The sequence below is a fragment of the Hyperolius riggenbachi genome, chromosome 3, assembly GCF_040937935.1.
Source record: "Hyperolius riggenbachi isolate aHypRig1 chromosome 3, aHypRig1.pri, whole genome shotgun sequence".
NCBI lineage: Eukaryota > Metazoa > Chordata > Amphibia > Anura > Hyperoliidae > Hyperolius > Hyperolius riggenbachi.
Genome location: NC_090648.1, coordinates 195113138 through 195139510, shown reverse-complemented (window position 1 = coordinate 195139510; position 26373 = coordinate 195113138). Strand labels below are relative to the sequence as shown.

The window sequence follows — 26373 nt, the reverse complement described above, 5'->3', positions numbered from 1 at the left end:
TTTGACACCCGGTGCTGGGTATTAAAGTGACTCTAACAAAAATTACAATGTTTTTTCTACCATTCTACAAGTTCCTAAACCTATTCTAATCTGTTCTGGCTCACTGCAGCACTTTGTACTATCACTGTGTCTGTAATAAATCAATGTATCTTTCCCCTGTCAGACTTGTCGGCCTGTGTCTGGAAGGCTGCCAACTCTTCCTGCTGGTCTGTTCCTCTATGCACACTCCAGTGTGTGTTTTATTTACATAAGCCAGCAGCTTCTCTGCTATCTTATCAGTGATAGAAGAGAGCTGGATAAAAATCCTCCCCTGTTAGGGCCCGTTTCCACTAGTGCGACGCGATTTCGCCGGCATTCCGACGCTTGTAAAAACGCATGCGGGTGCGTTTCCGCATGCGTTTTACCCGCGATTTCGCATGGCAGGGTGCCATGCGAAATTAACCATGACACTGCCAGGACAAAATAACATTGGGACGGGTGCGAAATCGCACGCGAAATCGCGGGTAAAAACGCATGTACCAAACGCATGCGTTTTTGCTATTAAATACATTAGCGGCGATTCGCACGGATTCCCGACGCAGGCGAAAATTGTGGGTCCCGCCGTGCAGATTTGGCCCGCTGCCAAATCCCGCACGCCGCACAGGTGGAAACAGCCCCATCCACTAACATTAGCTATGCGAATCCGCATGCAGTGCCCGCATGCGGATTCGCCCTAGTGGAAACGAGCCCTAAGGCTGTGAAAGTAGCTGGCTGACACATACTGAGGAATTACAAACACAGGCACATGCAGAGCTGTCTGCAGGTAGCCTGTAATGTTCAGTGCATGAGAGAAGCAGGGGACAGAAGGTAAACACATAAATGATCTTTTGAGATTCAAAAGGAAAGCTGTATACAGCCTGCTTGTGTATGGATGTATTTTCTATGTGTGGACATACTGTACATCAATCTACTTCCTGTTTTGGTGGCCATTTTGTTTGTTTATAAACAAACTTTTTAAAACTGTTTTTGACTACTTTTAATGCGGCGAGGAGCGGCGAAATTGTGACAGGGGGTAATAGGAGATGTCCCCTAACACACTGGTATGTTTACTTTTGTGCGATTTTAACAATACAGATTCTCTTTAAGACATGACTGGATGAGGGCGGAGCTAACTGTAATTTAACGTGAACCCGGGTTGAGAGTGATATGGAGGCTGCCATATTTATTTCCTTTTAAACAATACTAGTTGCCTGCCAGCCCTGCTGATCTATTTGGCTGCAGTAGTGAACTGAATCACATCAGAAACAGCCATGCTTGTTCAGGGTCTATGGTTGAAAGAATTAGAGGCAGAAGAGCAGCACAACAGCCAGGCAACTGGTATTGCTTAAAAGGAGATGAATATGGCAGCCTCAATATTATTCTCACCTGGGGTTTCCTTTAAAAGTGCAACGCAAAGACAGTGGACCCAAGTTTTGGTGACACTTTCCCCAGAACATTCACATACTTGTGCAGGTTTTCTCAAGAAAATACACGTAATGTGTGCAGATTTGCCCAGAAAATACATGCAATCATGTCGGCAGATTTGACCAGAAAACACATGCAATCATGTCGGCAGATTTGCCCAGAAAATACATGCAATCATGTCGGCAGATTTGCCCAGAAAATACATGCAATCATGTCGGCAGATTTGCCCAGAAAATGCATGCACTCATGTCGGCAGATTTGTCCAGAAAATACATGCAATCATGTCGGCAGATTTGCCCAGAACATACATGCAATCATGTCGGCAGATTTGCCCAGAAAATACATGCAATCATGTCGGCAGACTTGCGCAGAAAATACATGCAATCGTGTGGCAGACCTGTCCAGAACACACTTGGAGACACTGAAGCGAAAAAAAAATTATGATATTAAGATTTGTATGTGTAGTACAGCTAAGAAATAAAACATTAAGATCAGATACATCAGTCTAATTGTTTCCAGTACAGGAAGAGTTAAGAAACTCCAGTTGTTATCTCTATGCAAACAAGCCATTAAGCTCTACGACTTTAAAAGTCGTGGAGAGGGCTGTTATCTGACTTTTATTATCTCAACTGTTATTGAACTATTTACTTTTTCTCTGCCAGAGGAGAGGTCATTAGTTCATAGACTGCTCTGAAAGAATCATTTTGAATGCTGAGTGTTGTGTAATCTGCACATATTATAGAATGATGCAATGTTAGAAAAAACACTATATACCTGAAAATAAAAATGAGAATATTTTCTTTGCTGCTAATCTTCTAGTAAGTATTCATAGTACACAACCAATTCACTATATCATATTTTTTTTTTTTTCGCTTCAGTGTCTCTTTAAATTGTGTAGCAGACCTGGCCAGAACATAAACGACACACCTGGCTGCTAGTATAAATTAAAAAGAAAAAAAATTTACTCACCTGCAGCAGAGCTCCTGTTCCGGCCTCCGTCCGGTGCGCAGCTCCCACGATCCTCTGCAGCCAGCAACTGAAACTCCCAAAGTCTCCAGAGCAGGGCTTCGGACATTTTACTATAGCCCTGCGCTGCCGCTGCGGTGAACTGAAACTGCATCTAGTAGATGCCGAAAGTCAGTTCACGCTGGGGGGTGCTTGGAGAATTTTAGTGGCCCCCATAGTTGCCCCAGTATAGCTAGTATAGTGGCCCACAGTTTAGATAGTATAGTGGCCTCCAGTGTAGCTAGTATAGTGGCCTCCATTGTAGCTGGCATGGTGCCCCCCCAAGTATAGGTAATATAGTGGCCCACATAGTGGCCCCGGTATAGCTAGTATAGTGACCCCAGGCCAGGCAGGCCCAGTGTAGCTAGTATAGTGCCCCCCTGTATAGCTGCCCCCAGTATAGGTAGTATAGTGGCCCCCAGTGTAGGTAGTATATTGCCCCCCCCCCCCCCCCCAGTGTAGCTAGGAGGGGTGACAGCAGGGATAGCGGTGGGGGGTAGGGACATATCCCCCCTCACCTGGGTCCCCTACTTCTGCCTCTACCCCCAGAAAATGCGGGCAGCAAACAGGGCGAGCAGGCGGGCGCGGAGAATACTCGCGTTACTTCCGCGTATCAGCCTGGAACGCTGCGTCGCCGTCACGTGCCTCTTCTGCGCCTCCAATGGAACGCAGCGTTCCAGGCTGATACGCGGAAGTGACGTAAGTATTCTCCGCGCCCGCCTGCTCGCTGCTCAATGCCCCCGGCCCGCTGCCCGCATTTTGGGGGGGAAGAGAGGCAGAAGGAGGGGACCCAGGTGAGGGAGGGTGGGGGGATATGTCCCCCCTCCCCGCCGCTATCCCTGCTGTCACCCCTTCTGCTACCGCTGCTCTTCCCCTCCTGGCTCCTGCAGGCTGCATCTATGGGGGGTCATGGCGACACCCCCCCTGGCTGTCTGGCACCCGGTGCGCCACGCCCCCTGCGCCCTGTGGTAGGAACACCTCTGGCTAAGGGAATGCGAAGCATGTGCTATCAAAGCAAAACGGTGGCTACTTAGAGGAATGTAAAATAGAAAAAATATTCTGGTTAAACACTTTTTTTTTTTTTTTTAATCTTCACTGTACAAAAAAATTGTTTAAACTTTTAATTGATACTGCATTTAAATAAATTCTACTGAAATTGCAAATAGCATGTACCAGCACAGTTTAACTATTGAAACCCTGAGCACACAAGCATTAACAGAAACGAAGGCCTGTTGTACATCTCAATCACTTCCCTGGTTGTGTATGGTTGTAAATGGTGAGAGCTTCAGAAATGCATAATATTTGCTGCCATGTTCAATAACTGTTTTGAAGTTCATGGTGTAAATGCGAAGGTAGGATGTACTATTCCTTCTGTACGATGTATAGTACCAGTGGTTAATAGTAGCCATGTTTTCTCTTTCCAAGTTAATGCTGGACCTGGTCCAGGTACTGGTACAGCAAGCTCTCCAACAAAAAATGGAACGCCCTTTCCTCGTGCTTGCCCAAAGTGTAATATTCACTTCAACCTTCTGGAACCCATGAAGAAACATATGACGGTAACGAAATCCTGCGTTTCATTTGTTAATTAATGATTTTACAAAAAGCTTAGAGCCATTGTTAGTGAAGCGAGAGCCAAAATGATAAAATCATAGTAAACCTGTTAGTGGAGATCTTGTTCATGATCATTGATAGTTGTTTAAAAGGTGAGCAACTTTGTATACTTTATATATTAGACTGTGACCATTCAAAAAGCCAGGTGGGCATTATTGTATAGCTTGTACCTGTATTGTTGTTAATTACATTATTGAGCATATCTTCTTTGATTGGGAAATAAAAATCCAGATCCATAAAATTTAACTGTAATCAGTTGCACTTTCGATTTCTCCCGTCGATATCTGGCCAATTCGAACATTGATCGAATTGGCTATAAATCGATGCAGTGAGTGGCCTGATCGGTCCTGATGTAAAGTCTAGGTCGATTGGCAGTGGGTCGAGTGGTGGTAGAGCGACAGCCCATAGCGTTTCACTGCCTCGAACAGTGCAATTTCATTCTGGAATCTATTGAAAATCTGTTCCTAGTGTGTGGTACATAGATAGATCCCTCTATCTGATGGTTGAAGCTGTTGGCCATCTATAAGTGTATGGCCACCTTTACCCCCAGACATAAGGGCCAGCTCCATTGGTGCCAGCACTTGCCTACCAATAGCATAGAAATACTTTTTGCCATGACCAACCTGTAATATGCCAGTGGAAAAACAGATTGCCTGTGTGAATACTATGTCCAGTTAATACAAACCTGTGTGTATCTTATAGGGGTAACTATTAGTTAGTTTGTAATATGATACTGATTGGGCCTCAGTAGCATAGTAGATGTAAAGTAATGTGATGGTCATAAAGATAGTTAACTACTAATCTGATAACCTTATCATAACCAAACATTTCCTTTCTTAATTACAGTATTGTTGTCCAGAGAAAATGCAACATTTCTTCCCTGGTATAGCAAATGCAGAAGCTTCCAAACCTCAAATTACCATTGAGGATAATGACAAGGGAAAATTGATAATGCTAGTCAGTGAATTTTATTATGGAAAACACCCTGGGGACCCTATTCTGGTACAGCAAGAGCAGAAGACCAACACAACTTTCAAATGTTTCAGTTGTCAAAAACTTCTCAAGAACAATATAAGGTATGTGAACATAGTACAAAATCATGATACTATATGCTGTAATTGAATAGCTTTTAAGGCAACTGTTCAGAACTGCTGTAACATGGTACATCTGAGGCTTTTATCCACTGCTGGGATATGAACTGCTTCTCTGTGTGTTGCTGTAGAGGGGAGACACAGGAAGTAGCCAGTATGTTGATGTAAATAGAGGGAGCACACCTATAGCTGGCAGGAGTATGCTAATTGCAACATTAACATGTTTTGGCAAGTAAAAACATTTCATGTTAATGGGAACTAATTTGTCCCTAGAAGCTAAACCCATTTAGGTATTAGAAAACCACTTGTAAGATGTTTGTTGTTCTTTAAATGGAAAATACAGCTGAAATAAAGTTTGTGTATGTACGGTAATCAGAATCTTTATTTCACCAAGGGTGTTTATTTCGTACAGGGCTACTGTGCGGAATAAAACATACAATAAGAGTACAAATAAAGCAGTTTCACCATCAACATTTACACAGAGTATGAGCTCATGTATGTAAAGTGTGCAGATTGCAGTCATATGCTAACAAAAACTACTTGTATGGGGCAGATGAAGAGAGTTCATAGAGTTCAAAGATTTGACAGCAGAGGGAAAAACTGTTCCTGTGTCTTGTGGTCCTGGTGTAGATGGAACGGAATAGTCGACCTAGGGGGAGCCGACTGAAGAAGCGGAAGCCTGGGTGAGACTGATCATTGCCGATCCTCAGAGCTCTGGAGCGCAGTCTGGAGTTGTAGAGTTGCTCCAGTGAGAAAAGTGGTTTCCCGATTTTCTCTGCTGATCTTATGACCCTCTGTAGTTTGTCGCCAGCGTACCAGACCAGGATGGAGGAGCAGAGGACAGATTCAATTGTGGCGGTGTAGAAGCTTGTCAGAAGCTCCTGGGCCATCCCAAACTTCCTCAGTTGGCGATAAAAAAACAGCCTCTGCTGGGCTTTACTCTGGGTAGGGGTCGTGTTGGCCTTCCAAGTTAGGTCCTTGGAGATTGTAGTGCCTAGGAGGCGTGCGCAAGGGACGCTTACCACTTCTGTGCCATCAATGCAGATTGGGGGTGGGGTGGGAGTGTTTTTCCTAAAGTCAACAATCTTTGTTTTTGTGGTGTTGAGGACTAGACTGTTCTCTGTACACCAGTGCGAACTTCTGTCCACCTGGTTTCAGTATTCCCGGAGATGAGGTTAACTATGGTGGTGTCGTCAGCAAACTTGATGACTTTGACTGAGCTCGCCGTGGACCTGCAATTGTTGGTATATAGGGAGAATAAGAATGGCGACAGAACACAACCTTGAGGGGTCCCTGTGTTGGTAGACCTTGGTTGTGAGATGAGTGTCCAGCTTGACAGCCTGGGATCTGTTGCTCAGGAAGTCTGTGATCCACTGGCGAAGGGAAGGGTGGACCCTGAGGGCAGCAAGGTTCTCTTGTAGTTTTTGGGGTCTAATGGTGTTAAACGCCGAGCTGAAGTCAAGTTGGAGGATCCTGACATAACAGTTTGGTCAATCTAGGTGTTTGTTGACCAGCTCCAGGCAGATGTTTATGGCGTCGTCAGTGGACCTGTTCGCTTTGTACGCAACCTGGAAGGGGTCCAGCAGGGCCTCAGTAGAACATTTTAGGAGGGGGAGAACCATGCTCTAAAAGGTTTTCATGATGACAGATGTGAGAGCCACCGGCCTGAAGTTATTGAGGTCAGAGACAGGGATGATGGTTGACCTCTTGAAGCACGCTGGAACTCTGCCATCCTGGATGGATTTGTTGAAGATGGAAGAGAGAACAGGAGCTAGCTGCCGTGCACAAGTTTTCAGACAGGCTGGTGACACTTCGTCTGGACCTGAGGCTTTCCTCGCATTTATCCTTGACATGTGCTGCAGGATGTCATCCTCGTTCACAGCCAGGGGAGGTAGGTTTGGCTGCAGAACTTCTAGGTCAGAGAAGGGGGCAGGAGACTGGGTGCCCTGCGGTTGCCGCCTTGTTCTCAAATCTGCAATAGAAGTTAAGGCTCTCGGCAAGCTCGATGCTGGTAGTTGCGTGCTGAGGGGCCTATAGTTTGTGGCGGCCTTAAGCCCCATCCAGACAGCTCGTGAGTCTCTCGAGGTTCTTTTCTACTTTTGCTGCGTAGTTTTTTTGCGGCCCTCAGTTCCTTGTTTAGAATGTTTTTTGCTTTCCTTTAGTCTTCCTGGTTGCCAGCCTTATGTGCCATTTTCCTTGCTCCTCCTCAGGTGCCATAGTTAGAGAACCACGGTTTGTCGTTTGGGTAGTGCTTGCGAGTCTTTGTCGGTATACGCTAGTCCTCGCAGTGCTGATGTATGAGGATACGTTGTCTGCCCACTCGTCTAGATCTGGTGCTTCCAGGACCTTCCAGTCCGTACAGTAAAAAAACATGCTTGAAGTTGTAGTTTAGCATCATCCGACCATACCTTACTGGATTTTAGGACTGGTTTAGCAGTTTCCAGGTGCCTCCTGTAGGTGGGTATTAGGTGGATGAGGCAGTGATCAGATGAGCCTAGGGCTGCCCAGGGGACAGCCTTCTATGCATCTCTCAAAGCTGTGTAGCAGTGATCTAGGGTGTTGGCGTTCCTAGTGGGGCAGGTGATATGCTGATGGAGGCGTGGTAGCTCTTGTCTAAGGTTGGCTTTGTAAAATCACCCAAGATGATGAACAAGAGTCTGGGAGGGCTGTCTCACACTGCGTGACAGTGTCACCGAGGTCACTTAGGGCAGTTTTGACCAGGGCTGTGGAGTCGGAATTGGAGTAGAGTCTGGGCAATTTTGGGCACCCGGAGTCGTGGTTTTGGAAACTGAGTCAGAAGATTTTTGTATCGTCTCCACAGCCCTGGTTTTGACATTGGCATCGGGTGGGATGTACACACCGACAAGGACATAGGATGAGAACTCTCTGTGGGAGTAAGTCGGCCTGCAGTTTACAATAAGGAGTTTAACCACCTGAGCGGTCTGGACGAGCTCAGCTCGTCCAGTACCGCCGGAGGTCGCCGCTCAGGCCCTGCTGGGCCGATTTTCATGAAATAAAGTGCAGCACACGCAGCCGGCACTTTGCCAGCCGCGTGTGCTGCCTGATCGCCGCCGCTCTGCGGCGATTCGCCGCGAGCAGCGGCGAAAGAGGGCCCCCCTAGCCGCCTGAGCCCTGCGCAGCCGGAACAAAAAGTTCCGGCCAGCGCTAAGGGCTGGATCGGAGGCGGCTGACGTCAGGACGTCGGCTGACGTCGATGACGTCACTCCGCTCGTCGCTATGGCGACGATATAAGCAAAACAAGGAAGGCCGCTCATTGCGGCCTTCCTTGTTTATTCTGGGCGCCGGAGGCGATCGGAAGATCGCCTCCGGAGCGCCCTCTAGTGGGCTTTCATGCAGCCAACTTTCAGTTGGCTGCATGAAATAGTTTTTTTTTTATTTAAAAAAAACCCTCCCGCAGCCACCCTGGCGATTTAATCAGAACGCCAGGGTGGTTAAGTTCCAGGTAGCATTTCTTGGCTAGTACAGAGTTGTTCGAGCACCAGGTGGAGCTGATGTAGAAACAGATGCTGTCACCCTTTTCCCCAGAGAGCCTGCTGTCCCGGTCTGCTCAGACGAGGCTGTAACCTGGGAGATGTAGGGCGCTATCAGGGATATCGTCATGTAGCCATGTTTCCGTGAAGCAGAAGACTGAGTGGGGTGTTGCTGCCAAGTTCTCTTTTGTTGCTGAGGAGCCGCAGTTTGTCTAACTTGTTGGGGAGGGAGCAGACATTTGCGAAGTCTGCAGGGATGGCTGATCGCAGTCCCTTCCTCCTCAGCCTCACACGGGCACCAGCCCTACAGCCTCTCCTTCGCTGGCTATTGCATGGCCCTGATGCAGGGGCAGTGATTTATTTTTTTTGGACATGGCTCCAGACATATTCGAAAAGACCACCATCAAGGCAGATCAGTATATGCCCTGAGCCGTCCTGCCCTGAGCCCCTGCGGGTTTGTAGCGCTCGCTATTCTACTCTAAGGCATTTTAACTTTGATAAGGCATGCTAACTTTGATAAGGCATGTTATTTGTCTTAGTGACTCAAGCCCCAAGTGTTTTAAAATGACAATCCTTTATAATAATGAGCCTGTGTTGCAGCGTCCAGCAGTTATGCAGCGTCCCTGTTATTTTGTTACTGCGCATGTGCGCAGTAACGGACAGCTGGAGGGAGCGAGGTGGGTGGGCGGGTGCATGTGCAGTGAATGGCGGCGGTAAAAAGAAAAAAAGACCTAGAGCCCGTTTTTAAACTGGCTTGGGTCTACTAGTGTACAAATAATTTTTTAAGTAGCTATGTAGACATTTTTCTACTTTTCATGTTAAATATCAGAGGCAAAAGCTTGAATTCATTGTGTGTAGGTTTTGGAATGCTTCATTTGCAAAGGTGAATCTCTGTTTCAATATTAGTGGGTTTTTTTTGTTTTTTTTTGTCAGACTGCAGAGTTACCGTGTATGAAAAGCCTGTGGTGTCAGGCTTCACGCACAATTTCAAATGTTTAGGTTGCACATAAGATACATTTCCTTTGCTCTCTGCAGACAGTTCGGTCAGCGACAGGCAGCTGCCAGTGAGAGCTTTCTCGCGCACAACAGATGTAGTGTGAGGGAATCCCCCTCCCCTCGTGATTAAGTAGTCCATCTGATTTGGCCCATCAGTGAAGTGTGAAAGGACTTAAACTGTAAACAAACAGATAAGCAGTGAAATGTATACAGCAGCACCTACCAAACAATTCCTCTAAATTGAAAAAATAAGTTAATTGATAGTGTTCCTTTAACTACAATGCAGAAATCAAATCCTTGATTGCTACTGTTACATATCTTATCCCCCGTTTAGAAATGAAACATACCAGATCCCGTTCTATGGGCCCACCAGTGTATTAAAGCCATACAGCACATTGTAGGAAGCGAGGGGCTATTGTCATTTAATGTTCTTAAAAATAATTTTAATTTAACAAACAAGATGTTCTTCAGATATCTACAGCTTCGCCATGCTTATAATACACAATTTAAAGATAATAGCCCTGCTCTATCTTCCTGCGACTTAGAACAAACACTAATGGTTATTAATATAGATAAACCCCTATCTGTAATATATTTTGCTCTTATGAATAACACTACGCACAGCCTGTCTAGATTCCAATCTCGGTGGAATGAGGAAATTCCGGGGCTTGATGGTGCAGAGTGGGAAGAAATTTTTAGAAAACTTTATCAAAATACCAATATTAGCAAAAGACTGATTAATCCAATTTAAATTTCTGCATAGAACATATTTAACACCTAATGCGTATGCACAACATTTCTCATACAAATTCTGTAAGTTGCCCCAGGTGTCGCTGATCTCGAACCTATTTCCATATGGTTTGGGAATGCTCTGTGGTGTATGGATTTTGGTCGAAGATTAGCGATTTAATTAATGAAATTCTACAAACACAACTGGTGTTAACCCCTAGGGCGTTTCTTACTGGGTTTATTAGACGACATCCCGCCAAGCAAGCATTCTCAATATCTAATCAGAATACTGTACTTTTATGCATGCAAAGAAATCTTACGCACTTGGAAAACAGACCACCCTCTTAACTTCTGGAAATCTACTATTATGAAGGCCTTGCCACTCTGTCGTCTAACTTAAGTCGCAACTGCCCCCAATGATTTGATAAAATCTGGGCCCCTTGGTACAATAATGTAGAAGCCCTTCTATCTGGTCCAGAAGACTAACTACCTATTCCTCTTCGCACCCCATATATTTTTTATACAAGAACCAATTCAATAACCCTTCGGATACCTCAGCTGATAGTCAGGCATCAGAGACTTTCCCTTTTTCTCTTCTTTTTCCTTTCCCTCTTTCCTCCTCTTCATTCTTAAACGCATTCTCCTCTTAAACATTGATACAGCTCAAACAGCTGTTAATTATTCGAGTTTGTACACACTGTCTTGTACCGATTCTGCTATATATAATATCTATAATACTTATTGTTGTCAATGACTATGCACATGTTTATGATTAATGTAAAATGCACTATTTTGTGTTACCTTTTATGTGTATATCCTTGATGCACAAGCTGTACCAATGGTACTTGCCTTGCGTGCTGCTCACCTTGGGTGACACTGCTTTAATTCTTGTTATAAACTCAATAAAAATTGAATTGTTAAAAAAGAAATGGAACATAATAATCCAGATTTTAAAATCTACTTGAAATGACATGTAACACGATGAGTTAAATTGTATATACAGTATCAATATTACTTAGAACTTGCATGTTACTTTTTTTTTTCCTTTTCCCCCTTTTAAAGTGGGGTGAAACTCAAAATGCATCTCTGGTTTAAAACATTGAGGGATACCTGAGGCAAGGGACAGAAGTTCAGTTTAACTTACCTGGGGCTTCTTATAGCCCCCTGTAATCTATCAAGTCCATTGCTGTGGTTCTAATACACTCCAGTGTGCCACTGCACCCTTCCGAAATATCTGCCAGTCGTACTTGAGCAGCCCTTCACTTCCTCGATCTTTATGAACTGAGCATACGCAGAGCACAGTTGAGGAGGTGCAGGCCACGCATGCACAACTTGGATATCTTTAGGAGGGGGCTGCTGCACACTGGAGTGGATCAGAATCACATCCAGGGACCTGATTTACTATGGGGGACTAGAAAAACCCCCAGGTAAGTTAAAACGGAACTTCTGTCCCATGCCTCAAGTATCCTTTAAAGGAATACTATCGATTCACATATTTTTTTCAATTGACACAGGGGTTGTTTGGGAAGTGCTGCTAAGTACTGCTGTATACATTTTAGTAGCAACTTCTTTGTTTACTGTTCTCAATATACATTCAAACTTTACTGACGCCAAAACTGACGGCTGACTGAGCCATGAGGAGAGGGGAAATTCCCCTCACACTTGATCAGTTAACTCTATGTGTAGCTCTGTGTGTGACAGAGAAGAGAGCTTCCAATAGCTGCAGCTCCTGTGTTTCTGACTGACCTGTCTGAAGAGAGCAGAGAAAATGTAACTAATTGTCACAGCTTTTTCATACTGTTTTTGCTTTCAGAGTTTGTTTGATATTTTCTTTCTGTAGTCTGATATGCAACTCTGGCTGTGCATTGAAGCAGACACCCCTTCTGCAATTGATTTGTCCCAATATAGCTAAATCCTACCCTCAATAAATTACAGATTTTGCCTCTATTTAACATGAAAAGTAGGAAAATGTTTACACAGCTACTTAGACATTATTTGCACACTGTCATTTTAGAACACTTGGGTATCGATAGTATTCCTTTAATGTTTTAAACCAGAGATGCATTTTGAGCTTTACACCACGTAAAAGCAGGGAAAAGAGAGAAAGCAACAGGCAAGTTCTAAGTAAGATTGAGACTATGTATACACGTTTATCTCCTCGTGCTACATCACTTCAAGTACATTTTTAAAATCTGATTATTATGTTTTATGTCTAAAACCGAGATAGGATTTGTTACAGTGGTAATCAAAGATTTGATTACCGCATTGTTTTTAAAGTATTTGATTACTAGCTGCAAAATCTGTTAACATACCCTGTTATGTAAAAGAGTAGCCTTTGATTGACCAGATTTATCTGCTTTCTTGACTGGAATCCCCTTCTTGAGGAGGCATTGTAAGCCCTTAGACAGCGCTATGTGCTGTCCTAGCAAGACAGCACATAGCTGGCCCAAAGCTGCTGTCAAGATTATTAGAATGCATATCCCACTATACCCCGTTTTTGTATTCAGTCTTGGATGTTGCTACTGTTAATAGAGTATTTATTGGTTTAAGGTTTTCCTGTATAGTGCTTCAAGTCATGAAAGACCACTTCAGTTGTAATTATTAACTCTAATGCTGCATTAAAATTGAGTAGTGTGATTTGCAACAACAAAAGGTTACAGTATTCACTTTCTGGAAACATCACATTCCGTACTCAAAAAACTAACTACAGTACACTCCTCTTACTCTACTGCAGTACCAATGCCAGGTCAACTATTGTGCTCTACGCCATTTAGAATTAAGTGTATTTAGCAGAATTGTGTTTGGGCAATATTATTCCACGGTGCGGTTTTGATTGAACAACTTTTAGTTTTCAAATCAGCACAAAAGGACACTGTGATCTCCTTGAGTAGGCAGACCAGCTTGTTTCAGGACCTCTGCCTGGCAGCAAAGGTCGTGGTGCTTCTCAGTGAGAACCTGCATGTAGAAGCTGAAATGGCAAAATGTGAAGCTGAAAAATGGCTCAAGTACAAAGGGCTTCATCTGCAAGTTGAAATGAACAGACTTGCCTTGGCTTATGTCATTAAGGAAAACAAAAGCCTGTTGTAATTGCAAGCACTAAAATCGCTATTACACACACTTAGAACCAAAGATGCAGGTTGAAGCACAGGCAATTTATCTCGTAAACAGCAGGAAACTAATGTGTGTAGTCAGGATTTGTCACTTATGAAAATTTTTATCCGCTGAAGTCTCTCTCGCTAAAATCATATTTAACAAGTAAAACCTAATTAATTTGCATGGCAGATTTTATATGCATAAAACATTAGTTTGTTTGTTTGTTTCTGTCAGTTTAGGCAAATTTGCTATTTGTTTCTATTTATATACATCGGTTTTAAACTTCCATTGATTTTTTTTTTCTTTTCTTTTTTTGAACAGCATATAAAAGCTGCCATTGTAACAATGGGAAGTTGTTCTGTTCTGGATTTTGACTGGTGCTTGTTTATGCACGTTTTCTCTAGTGGCGATCACCTGAGCACTTTTAGAGGGGGGACCCTGGTAGTTGCTAACCAATATTTGTACATCTGTGTGTGGTGTGATTACAGATTCTTCCCTTATGAACCAACATGTAGATTACATTGTGTGAATATCTCTTGTAACAACCACTTTAGTATGTTATAGGCATGTTCTTTTTCACTTCAGCTAGCTGCTATATTGCTTAAAAAAAAAAAAGTGATGCTTTGGTCAGTTGCATTGGGAAATTGTTGCGTGTAAGTCAAAATATATAAAAGAAAATTCAAAATCCAACTGCTAGTATAAGGAACTGGTAACTTCAGAGTTGTAGCATTATTATTGTGCCCATAGAGAAAAATGTTCTACACTTCCTACTTTTAGGCAAGAAGTGGCTAAATCTTTGCAGTATGCAATGGAAAAGACAGCATGCAATAGTTAGAACTGCTATTTAAACTGCTTTTACCCAATTCCCTCTCTGCAACACCTAAAGATGCCAATCAATGCTACAATCTTGATTGTGCAGTCTTAACAAATTTATATAGTAGCAGGGTAAACTGAGTGTTGATCATTTCTTTAAAGTGTAACTGTCGTGCATAAAATCAAAAATCAATTCTTTATTTTTATCTGGTAAACAAGTAATAAAGCTTCTAATCGGGCAATCCAAAACCTTTATTACTTTTCTTGTTTATAAATGATCATTCCCCAGTTTACCTGACTCTTATTTGGTACGTTGCTGCAAAACAAGTTGCAGGGCATGCTGGGTTTTTTTTTTTGCTTCTTTATTTCCCCTCAGACTAAACTAATGTACAGAAGCAAAAAAGGACAACCCAGCATGCCCTGCAACTTCCTACCAGATAAAAATAAAGAATTGATTTTTTATTTTATGCCCGACAGTTACACTTTAACCACTTTTTCCACCCTGTTAACACCAAAGGACGGAGAAATCCGTACCTGACGCCGCTGTCCGCGCTCCCACTCGCTTGTCCGCGTGCCCCCGCGCTCGTGCATGCCGTCGCCCGGAGATCAATGAACGGGAAAAACCTTTCCCGTTCGTTGATCTCTGCCCCCCGCATTGATCAGCTGCTTCTACGTGAAGCAGCGATCATTGTGAGAAAAAACAGTTTCCCAGCCTCCTAACCCTTCAGTACGCTTGCAGGTCGCATAAACAGAGTTACTGTGGCCATCTTGTGGCCAAATAGTAAAACTACACCCTAAAGCATTTTTCATATACAAATACATTACTTTTACACTAAAAATTAACTCATTACCTCCTACACTCCCCAATTTTTTTTTTTTTTTGTAAATAAAAAAAAAATTACAATTAAAAAAATATATAGATAGTTACCTTAGGGACTGAACTTTTTAAATATTTATGTCAAGAGGGTATAACACTGTTACTTTATAAACTATGGGCTTGTAATTAGGGATGGACGCAAAACTGAAAAAAAATGCACGTTTATTTCCAAATAAAATATTGGCGCCAAACATTGTGATAGGGACATAATTTAAACGGTTTTATAACCGGGACAAAAGAGCAAATACATTTAATGGGTTTTAATTACAGTAACATGCATTATTTAAAAACTATAAAGGCCGAAAACTGATAAAAAAATGTCCCCACATTTTTTCCTATTTTCCCATTAAAACACATTTAGAATAAAATAATTCTTGGCATAATGTCCCACTTAAAGAAAGCCTAATTGGTGGCGAAAAGAACAAGATATAGTTCATTTCATTGTGATAAGTAATTATAAAGTTAAAGACGAATGAATGGAAGGAGCGCTGAAAGGTGAAAATTGCTCTGGTGCTCAAGGGGTAAAACCCCTCAGTTGTGAAGTGGTTAAACTAAAAACTGACTAGAGCTCATTTGGAAGGAAGCTAGATAACATATCTGCATGTTTTTAAATTGTGGGATGAAACCGGAGCATTCAAACAGGAGAACATACAAACCCCATGCAGATAGTGTGGTAATCTGAAATTAAGGTGGCCACACACGATACAATAAAATGATCCGATTTTACGGCAATTCGATAAAAACTATCGGATCTCCCGAAAAAATCTAAAGCTTTTTTGCATTCGACTGAAAAATCTGATCGGATTTCCCGTTTTCTTCTTTTTTTCTTTTTCTTTTTTTTCTTTTTTTTTTTTTTTTTCTTTTATCGATCCGGGATGCCAGATATTTTTCTTCAGTCTTTCTAAAGATTGTATGGTGTGTGTTAGATTGTCAGTTTATTAATATATACACGCTAGCAATTTTGTCAGTTTCCTAACATTTTTATCATAATTGGGGGAAAATTGATCATAGGTGTGTGGTACATTGATCATATTTTTGAAATGTTACAATCAGTCAGAAAAATTGATTGCAATTCTTAACCACTTTAGGACCGGGCTGCTTTCCCAGATCTGTGCTGCGTGGGCTCTCCAGCCCGCAGCACTGATCAAGATTGAGGCACCGCCGTATGGCTGTAAACACGGGATTTCTTCCCCGCGTGTTTACATTTAGCCTGCGAGCCACGATCGGAGGCTCGCAGGCGTTTCACGGAGACACCCTCCGTGAACTGACATGGAACTGGCCGTTTCCATGGAAATCCACAAACGACCAGCTGCCATCTGTCGGCGTTAGCTGGTCGTTATGTGGTTAAATTGAACAGAAATTTAAATTGTATGGTTTGTGGCCACCTTTAGTCCTGAGACTCTAGCATTTCAAAATGAGCATGTGCCACCATTTCACCCTCTGTCACTGTAAAAGTAAGTTTTAAAATTTAAGCTAGATAGGTTTAAGTAAAACTCATGTACAGCTCCATTGCTTCTTGTACACTCAGCAATATAAAGTGTAATTTTTCATATTATCTTTGCTTTTTCTTTTAGATTCATGAACCACATGAAGCATCATTTGGAGCTTGAGAAACAGAGTACAGAGAGTTGGGAAAACCACACCACCTGTCACCACTGCTATCGCCAGTTCCCCACTCCGTTCCAGCTGCAGTGCCACATTGAAAGTTCACACACTCTCTACGAATCAACAAGTAAGATCAGAGGACTTTGTGTTGTAATGCTCTATAAGCCATCCAAAGAAGAATGCACTTTTTAAATGTATGATAACCTAGTATTTATTATATTGATACAGACTGAACACAAATAATGCAGAAAAAAAAAGTAACAAAAGTTACTACACCACGTACAGCCTGTTAAATGAAAAAAGGATTCTGATTGATTGCTCTGGGCAACTGCCCCAATTCTGCCTACGTTTTTTTTTTTCTTCTTCTTCTCAGTCTGTCTTGATAAATCATCCTCATTGATTCACAGTAACAAGTTGAAGGCGCACAAATGCATCCTCTTGCTTTATTGTTAAAGATAATTTATCAATTAAAAAAAGGATCAGTGTGCATCCCAACTTATTTGTGTAAAACTTTAATACCGGGACTGGGTAATGCTGTTTGAAATTAATTGGTCACATTTCTCCATTCTCAGCGGCTGAGACATGCAATAACTTTTTTAGAGATTTTGAAGGGTATATCATAACCTCAGATTTGGGAGAATTCAAATAAGACACATCACAATAGTTAAAGTGGTAAAAGATTACTCCTGATCTTAATAGTGAGAGTATTTAACTGCACGTTCAGATCATCCCTAACCATTGTGCTGAGGCTGCACCTTATGTTTAAATGAAGTTTGTAATGGGTAAAGGCTGAATCCACCATAAGCTTTTAGTGGTTGTATTGAAAAACCTTTAACTTCAGTTGCCAGTAGTTTCAGTTCAGGCTCACTGTAGATCAATTGCAATTTGCCCAGTACTTCCAGGTGTACACAAACATTTTTCTTCTGATTGTGCTCAGGTTGAAGACAAAAATCAACCTCAATTGAAATCTCTGTGTACACAGGCCCTAAACCTTGAGGACCAGGATGAGGCAGTTCTCATGACTGCCTATTAGTGTCAGTTACAGCCATAATGAGGAACATCCATAGCAGTCAAAGGTTAAACAAAGCATTTGTAGTTATCACTTTCACTTGTTAAACAAGTATCATTATGCCTCATTTCAGTGCAGTGAATGGTATCCTTGATATCATTGATTGTGCTTTTAAATGACAGCGGTTTTGTGACTTTTGTGTAGCTAGCATTTTGAAAATATGGCTAGCATTTATTGGACTATCTCCCAGTGACTGCAGTACCTATTAGATGCCAGAGCAATGTCAAGCCATATAGCCAGAAATGTCAATTTCCCTGATATGCTGCACATGGATTTTCATTTTGTTTGTTTTTTACTGCTACCAAACTTTGCCATAGATTTGTATAGGAAACATTTTCCGGACCTCTTTCTGCCTGTTTATTCCAGCCATTAGGCTTGTAGCACATATTTACAGGTTTTAATAAACTGTTGTTTCTTTGTTAAAATGATGCAAATGTAAGTTATTTCATCGGTGAACTGCTATCTTGTTAGGGAAGATCTTGCTGCATATTGGAGGCATGACAAAGATCATATGAATCACCAACTGACTTCTTTATGTTACTCCTCATACTAAACATCGCTTGGGAGGATATGGGCCTATACACACTGTGCGCTTTTAAAATCGCATGCGTTTTTTAATCACAAGATCTTTTGAAAAATCATGAAAATTGTGAAGACCTGTACACGCTGGCGCAATGCGATTTTTTTTTCTATTTTCATGAAGGCTTTGCGATTTTAAAAACGCAGCACAAGCGCAGTATTGTGTACAGGCCCTATCTGACTGCTTTCTCTTTTCTGGCCTAGGCTTATGGATAGGATAGAGAATTTCAAACGTCTGTTACTTTTTGATGATTTATCTGGACTCTGATTTGTTTAGCAAATGAGCATTTTGCAAGTTTACTTTTAAAAAATTATTTTTCTCATATTCTCATATTCTTATGGATATTCTCCAAATCTTCTAATGGAGTTCTTCTTGATCATCTTTAGTATCACTGTAAATGAATTGCTTGTAGCTCAAAACTTGTTGAATTTGCTTTGTTCTACGTGCTAATCATTATATTGTATTGTATTGATCTTGATGTATTTGTTTACCATAACCACTTATATTTATCTTATGTTTTCTTCAGCTATTTGCAAGATATGTGAGTTATCGTTTGATTCTGAGCAGATTCTCTTGCAGCATATGAAGGATAATCATAAACCCGGAGAAATGCCATATGTTTGTCAGGTAAACCGAGAATTCTTTCAGATTAGTACACCTTTCCATACATGCTGTTAGTTCTGGATGCTAGCATTCAGTACTGCTGCCAGCGAATGATGGTTTTCCCCCTAGTAGCGGCTTTCTCCATATAGTTTCCCAGATGTCTGTATTCCACCCCAATCCGCCAAAACCATATATCAAATAAAGTGATGCTCTTTAGTGTATTCAAATGTCAGTTATTCGATATAAAGTCCCCTAAATGCGGTTTATAAATACTTGGCAATAAAACAATCCACACATACTGGAAGATTGTCTTCTAATTCCACCACCCCCACCTCAATAAGGAGTCTCCCCCTGAAGGCGGCGTGGGAGCGATCCAGGTTTATGGAGCTGGAGGAAGCCCCAGGTATGTATAAATCTATGTCTTCTTCATCTCTGGTTCTCTTTAAATCCAAATCTGCAGATGTGGCTATAGATCACCTCCTTTACTCACTTTGTGCAGTAGACATGGGTCAGGATGGGCACTCTGACTGGTTTGTAAGTATGCAGCCCTAGATGCAAAAAACTATGATGCACTGTGTGACACTTTCTACTAGCAGCCAGTATTAGGCGTCTTGCACACTGCATGCAATTTCGATTCCGATTTTTAATCTGTTTTTACATCCGATTCCGATTTTTAAACATTACTGCATGCTGCGTTTTTTGATCAGTTTTTCTGTTGATTGCATTCAGGGAAAATCGGAATTGCAAATCGGAAACGGAATCGCATAACGGATTTGCAGTGTTCAGAGAGCCTTACTTTTTACAACCATTTGAGCTATAGCAGCTTGACCAGATTGGATAGTCTTCTCTACATAAGTGTGTAAATGTACCTTGAGCCAGAGTTTATATATGTGGTCTTTACTTAGTTCACTTTTGGTAGGAACATCTTACTGACCGCCATTTTGGAAATGCTCTATAACGTAGTCTTCGCGCTATCACATTTGGCCTTTGTCAGTTGTTTGGGGTTTTTTTCTACTTATAATACATTACACTTGCTGCATAATTTATCCCACCCTTGACAGGGGCCATTGCTATAAGGTAATCAGGGTTATGTCGCCTTCCAGTAGTTTTAATGTTGTGACTGATTAGTGTATATGACAGTTCTTTAAAACATTTGCCAGTTTAAATAATCTTTTGGATTATTTTTAAATTAAATCCGAAATCTAAATTGCACATACAGCAAAGTCCCTGTTATCCAGAATTCAGGCAACTGAAGTCTCAACTAACCGGCAAGCCTGAGGGATAACTGGTCCTCTCTTGAGGCTTCCTGTGGGTTCTGGCAGGCAGTAAAATAATTAGAGGCTCCAGCGATGGCTAGCAGTCTCCGTCTATCTCTTTGTGTGCTACTAGCGGCTTCCAGCATCTGTGTATGGGAGCCGGCGTGTCACATCACCCAATGCAGGTCAGCTGACACTCTGACAGCTGGAAAGCTGCTCCGAGACCGCGGGGAGACAGGGGAAGACTGTCAGACATCCCTGGAGCCCCGGTAAATACTTCAGGGAGAGGTTACTGCTATTTTGGCCGTTTGCTTACGCAACTGGCAAGCACATTTACTTCTTATGAGTGTTTATTTTATGAAACTATAAATGACTTCCAACACATTGTTGTGTCTTGTGATCGCAATCCCATTCTTTAAAGGGATCTGAGCATAAAATGTTCTAAATGAGGGAGGTTTGTTTGCTAATTGTGTGGCCTTGTATGCTGGAATATACATTTATTTACCTGGAGGCTGTTCTCCAGACCCCCCCCCCCCCCCCAATGCTGGTATGGATGCCTCTCTCCCTTGGTGTAGGATCCACAGATTTCTGCTAGTTATTTGTAGGTCGCTGGCCGCGCAATGCATGCCAGGAGATGTATTAACCAATGAGGTGGTTGCATCATGTACTGGATTCTGATACGTTTTATTTGAGCAGAATAAGGAGGAGATGGGGGGGGGGGGGGGGGGGGGTGCGGTGTTCATTTTTAGAATGATTAGCATGACCAGCTGGTCCATTAAATGATACTGTATCCATACACACAGCATACTGGCATCTACATGAGGATGGCTTAAAGCGGAACTGTAGAGTGAAAACACATTGTTTCACTTACCTGGGACTTCCCCAAGCCCCCAGCAGCCGTCCTGTCCTGCGCCAGTCCTGTCCGAGCCTCCGTTCTCCAGCTGCCGTCCCGTACCTCGACTTTAAGTCGATGCCAGCGCAGTCCTGCCAAGCGTATCCTTTCTTCGCGTTCCCCTCTGCAATAGCGCAGTGGGCCGGCGGCGAAACCGAAAGTAGCTGGCGGCGGGAGAATGGAGGCTTGTTGAGAAGTGGTGCGGGACAGGACAGCTGCTGGGGGCTCGGGGAAGCCCCAGGTAAGTGAAACTGTGTGTTTATTTTCACTCTACAGTTCCGCTTTAAGTAGATTTTTTTGTTTTTGGGTTTTTTTTGTTTTTTTTTACTAAATTTAACAGTTTGTATATAAGCTGTAGAAAGCAACTCAAAGATTATTTCTAGCTTCGTTCCATTGCTCTTGAAGTGTTCTTTTCTTATAAGCAGCTTTGCATGCCGTGTCTGTTTGTATAATGCTTAGCATTTGTAATTCATTGCTTTTCTTTGCTACTCTGCAGGTTTGCAATTACAGGTCTTCAATTTTTGTAGATGTTGATAATCACTTTCGAAATGTCCATGAGAACACAAAATGTTTGCTTTGTCCGTTTTGTCTGAAAGTTATTAAATCAGGAACGCCGTTCATGCAGCATTTTATGAAGCACCAGGTTAGTTAATGCTATTGCTGTTTCTTGGCTTTACTGAGATGAGTTAACAATTTTTCCTAAAAATTATTTGCTAACTAGGAACGGTGTCCAGGTTGACTATTATGTGTGTCTCCATTTTTAGAACAAAGGAGTTTATAGATGTGGCAAGTGCAGATTGCAGTTTTTGACATGTAAAGAAAAAATGGATCATAAAGCTCAACATCACAGGACTTTTAGAAAGCCGAAACAGCTAGAAGGTCTTCCACCCGGAACAAAGGTTAGCTCATTTTATTTCTCCTCTGAAGACCGATTTTAAACATGGTCTCTAAGCACAGGTGTAAAAATATTCTCAAACTGCTTTGTAATCAGCCTGCTTAAAGGATACCGGAGAAAGGATTATTAAAAATGGGGGGGGGGGGGGGGTGTTAGCAGGCATGTAGTAGCTGCTACAAGATTAGCTGCTTGCTTTTTTCTAGTTTGATTCTGACACTATTGCAGCCAAATAGATCAGCAAGACTGCCAGGCAACTGGCATTGTTTAAAATGATCAACCTCCATATACTTCTCACTTCAGGTTCCCTATAAAGGGTCCATAGTCACTCATGTGTGAAATCCCCTTGACCCATTACACACTGCACTCAAAGACCAAGATCAGAAAAGATCAAGGGCTACATCAGAATGCCTACTGACCCCTGATTAACACTTAAAGGGAACCAGAGAGGAACCTTCGTTAAAAATACAAAAAGCTTTTATACATACCTGGGGCTTCTTTCAGCCCCATAAGCCTGGATCGCTCCCACGCCGCCATCTTCCGCTTCCTCTATCGCCGGTACTGGGTCCTGTCACTTCCGGCGGACGCGGCCAATTGTCCGCATCACAGGGGCTCCCTCCATACCCGTACGCATGAGGCTGCTCAGTATGCAGCCTCACGCGTACTTATATGGAGGGAGCCCCTGTGATGCGCACAATTGGCCGCGTCTGCCGGCCGACTGGTGGTAATGACGGGACCCGGTAGCGGCGGATCCAGGCAGCGGAGGACGGCGGCGTGGGAGCGATCCGTGCGTATGGGGCTGGAGGAAGCCCCAGGTATGTATAACAGCTTTCCCCCAACGTCTCTGGTTCCCTTTAAAGGGAACCTGAAGTGATCCCTTCCAGTTCTGACATTATTTTGTCAGAACTGAAATATAGCAGTTGCTGTCAGTTATATATCAGCAGCTGTCAGTTACAACTGAATGTGCAAGGTAATATTCATGTTTCCCTATGGCTCAAGTGGGTGATATTACAGTTTAACAGTGTGCTGACCAGGAAGCTGTTATGGGGTAATGGCCATTTTTAAGGCCACTTTTCTACGGACTGTTGATGGGCAGTAAAATGCCTCTCAAACTTTTGCAACTGCTCAGTGCTGCCTGGTAACTGCTTGTTGCTGCCTGGTAACTGCTTGCTGAGCACACAGGTCAACAGTCCATGGAAAAGAGACCTAAAATGGACGACTGAGAATTCCACTGATTACAGTGGACAAACAGGACGCAGGAGAGGAGAGAGAGATTGATGAGTAGACTAAAAAGGAGGTATGTCCTGTGTAAGGTTATTTTGACTTTTTATTTTCAGTTCAGGTTCTCTTTAAAAATGCCTGAGTAGCCACATGCATGATCTGTATGTGCTTCTCCTGCCATTTTTAAGAAGATATCTAATTATAGGTCTTACATTCATACATTTTTAACCTGAATATTTTCTTTATTGATGTAAACCTAAATATAAGATCTTAAAACCTTGATACTAGAGCACAACTAGCACAATGCTGTGTTCACAGTATGGTGTTCTCCCTTGCTTCAAGAGCAGTTTCTGGCAGGTATATCTAAGCAATGGCTCAAACTTTTGAGCAAGTATAGGATGTCAGTTACGTGTTTAATATTTATGTATGTTTTCTTTTTTTTTTCAGGTTACAATACGAGCATCTACTCTAGTTGCTGCAAGCCCCCTTCCCTCCCCTACCTCTCCTGTTCACCAAAATCCTCCTGTGACGCCGCCAAAGCCACCTCCCCAGCTTGTGCCTGCCTCACCTCCTAAACCAGCACCCCCGAAAATTAAAGTTGTAAGCCCTAAAAACACTCAGGTTTCACCACCTAAAGTAAACCCTGTCCCACCCAAACCTAAATCTCCTCCAAAGAAACCTGCAACTCCAAACACTACAAGAAGAATGAAAACGACCAATACCGTGCTGCAAAGCATAAGGTAATAACTGTTAGTAGATTTATATATCTGTAAAGTTTGTAGAGCAACTGACAGGAGGTGAATTCACTGCCTTCAGCTGCCTCTATGAAAGAGCACTTAATCCTAGAGTTTGAGGAAATGGAATGACACAATTAAATATATTTTACAGTAGAGTTGTTGGAAGCTGAATGATAGATTTGGGTATCAGCATAGGTAATGCTGAATATAGTATCTCAAGTAATGAATAACTTATTCTCTTTAGGTATATCCCCGGGTTTCATAAATGCATTGAATGCCATCGCCAAGTGGTTGATTTTGAAGGTCATTTCCACACTTACATACACTGCAGCAAATGCAAGTTTAGTACCAGCTGTAATAAAGCTTACACAAGCCACATGCAAAGGTAAGCAGAAAAGTAAATCTTTCTCAATATACATCATGTATCTAACATTTGTCTCGAAAAGATAATATTTTACATTTAACCACCCTGGCGTTCTATTAGAACGGCCAGGGTGGCAGCGCAGCACATTTTATTTTATTTATTTATTTTAAATCATCTAGCTAGCCTAGCGCTAGCTACATGGTAGCCGCTGTGCAGCGACATCACCCCGCCCCTTCCGATTGCCTCCGGTGATCAGAGCAAACAGGAAATCCCGTTCAGGGGTGGGGGGGGGGCTGTTACGCGGTGGGTAGCGGCGCATTGGCGGCAAACTGTATAAGCGCGCAGCTAGCAAAGTGCTAGCCGCGTGTTTTTGTTTTTTTTTTTAAAAATGTGAAAATCGGCCCGCCAGAGCAATCCAGCGCGGTGGTCGTGGACGAGCTGGGCTTGTCCATACCGCTAAGCTGGTTAAATTGATATTCAACTTTTTTTTATATATATTTTATTGAGAATTCATTATTGAAATAATTAAGGCTTATAAATGTGTATATCAGAAGTACTGCATGCATGTTTTCCCATTTTATAATTCATTTGTTGTATTTTACATTTGTAGCTTTCATGGTAGAAATTCGAGTAAACGTTCCAAAGGTTCTAAAAAAACGCCTAAGGACAAAAGGTATGTTGTAATTGAATTGCAAATGAATGCTGTGTTTTTATTTGCAGTAATGAGTGGATACATGTTTTGATGATCAGCAAAGAGCTAGGGTAGTGTTGCCCTATGAGGGTGTTCGCAGCGGTGTTGCAATTTGTTTAAAATCGCAATCTTGCTGCAGATAGCATATTTTCAGTGATTCGGCTTAAAAGAATGCTCAAAAAGCACATTCTTTAAACAATTGCTCTGACACCTGTACTGCATTGTGAATTAAGCCATAGTGATGTGCAAGCTTTTGATTTTTCACAGCAGACATGGTTGTTCATGGTTGTCACAGCCAAAACTCTAGAGTGTTTATGGATGTCTCCCTATGTCATTTAGATGGTGGTTGGTGGTCTCTCATGTTGGATCCCCAGCAACAAGCTCGTGTTTTTCCTGCAGGAACTTTTGTAGAAATTCCATTTGGAATGGTTGCTGTTTTGCTTCCGGCTAAACAGCGTGTACTTCTCTGTGGAACTGGGAGGGTAGAGACGCAGGAGTAGCACCACATTGCGGGATCCTCTGTTGGATTTCCTGCAGAGTACTACAGGCATCGGGGGACAGCAATCTGACCAGGGTGGATTCCTACATGGGAGGCTACAGACGACAGCAGACAACACTAACTGTTCTCACATGCCATCTGAAACCATAGGAACAATCCTTTCAGCTGAGGAAAATCCTATATAATAACAGTTGGGACTTGAGGATGGGGCCAGTGAGCGGCAGGTGCGCACGCATGAGCGGCAGGTGCGCACGCATGAGCGGCGGGTGCGTGCGCATGAGCGGCGGGTGCGTGCACTGACATGCGCTGGTGGCGGCGTTAGAAAACAGACCTAGAGCCCGTTTTAAACTAGTATTATAATAAACTGTATTTCTTTAGGTAGGGAGTGGTACTGAGCTTTGTAATCAATCTAGTGATATAACCATGTGGCTGTGCAACGCAGCAAGTAATGGAAAGCAAATTGTTTAGTTCAAGTGTGTGTATGTATATAATGTATGTACTGGAGGAGTGTTGGGTATTTTGGAAAGTACTTTGTTTTACTTTAAAAATTCAGTACATTGCTTTGATTAGATTTTTTTCCCATGTTAATGGACTACACTTGTCTCATCCGGTTAAACTTTCTAGTATGGTTGCGCTTCACAGGAGCTATTCTTTATGGCTAATGCTGGGTACACACAGATTTTCTGGCCGATTTACTGTGAGATCGATTATTTCCAACATGTCCGATTTGCTCTTCGGCGATTTCCGTGCACTTTAATAGGAAATCGATCGGAAAATGCTCGTGAATCGATCGGGAAGCAAATCAGACATGTTGG

The 26373-nt window shown here is 42.5% G+C and overlaps 1 protein-coding gene across 3 annotated transcripts in view; it reads left to right on the top strand.

Annotated features, from left to right (window-relative positions):
- The window catches only part of ZNF280D (zinc finger protein 280D), a 109817-nt gene that overhangs the window by 66518 nt on the left and 16926 nt on the right, over positions 1–26373 (top strand). For 2 of the 3 annotated variants that reach the window (XM_068275504.1, XM_068275502.1), the window contains 9 exons: positions 3874–4004; positions 4906–5135; positions 16724–16881; positions 18930–19030; positions 21651–21797; positions 21919–22053; positions 23715–24007; positions 24249–24389; positions 24979–25041. In XM_068275504.1, the coding sequence (XP_068131605.1) occupies positions 3874–4004; positions 4906–5135; positions 16724–16881; positions 18930–19030; positions 21651–21797; positions 21919–22053; positions 23715–24007; positions 24249–24389; positions 24979–25041 (1399 nt within the window). The remainder of the gene's footprint in view (positions 1–3873; positions 4005–4905; positions 5136–16723; positions 16882–18929; positions 19031–21650; positions 21798–21918; positions 22054–23714; positions 24008–24248; positions 24390–24978; positions 25042–26373) is intronic. The other variant, XM_068275503.1, reaches the window with a different exon arrangement.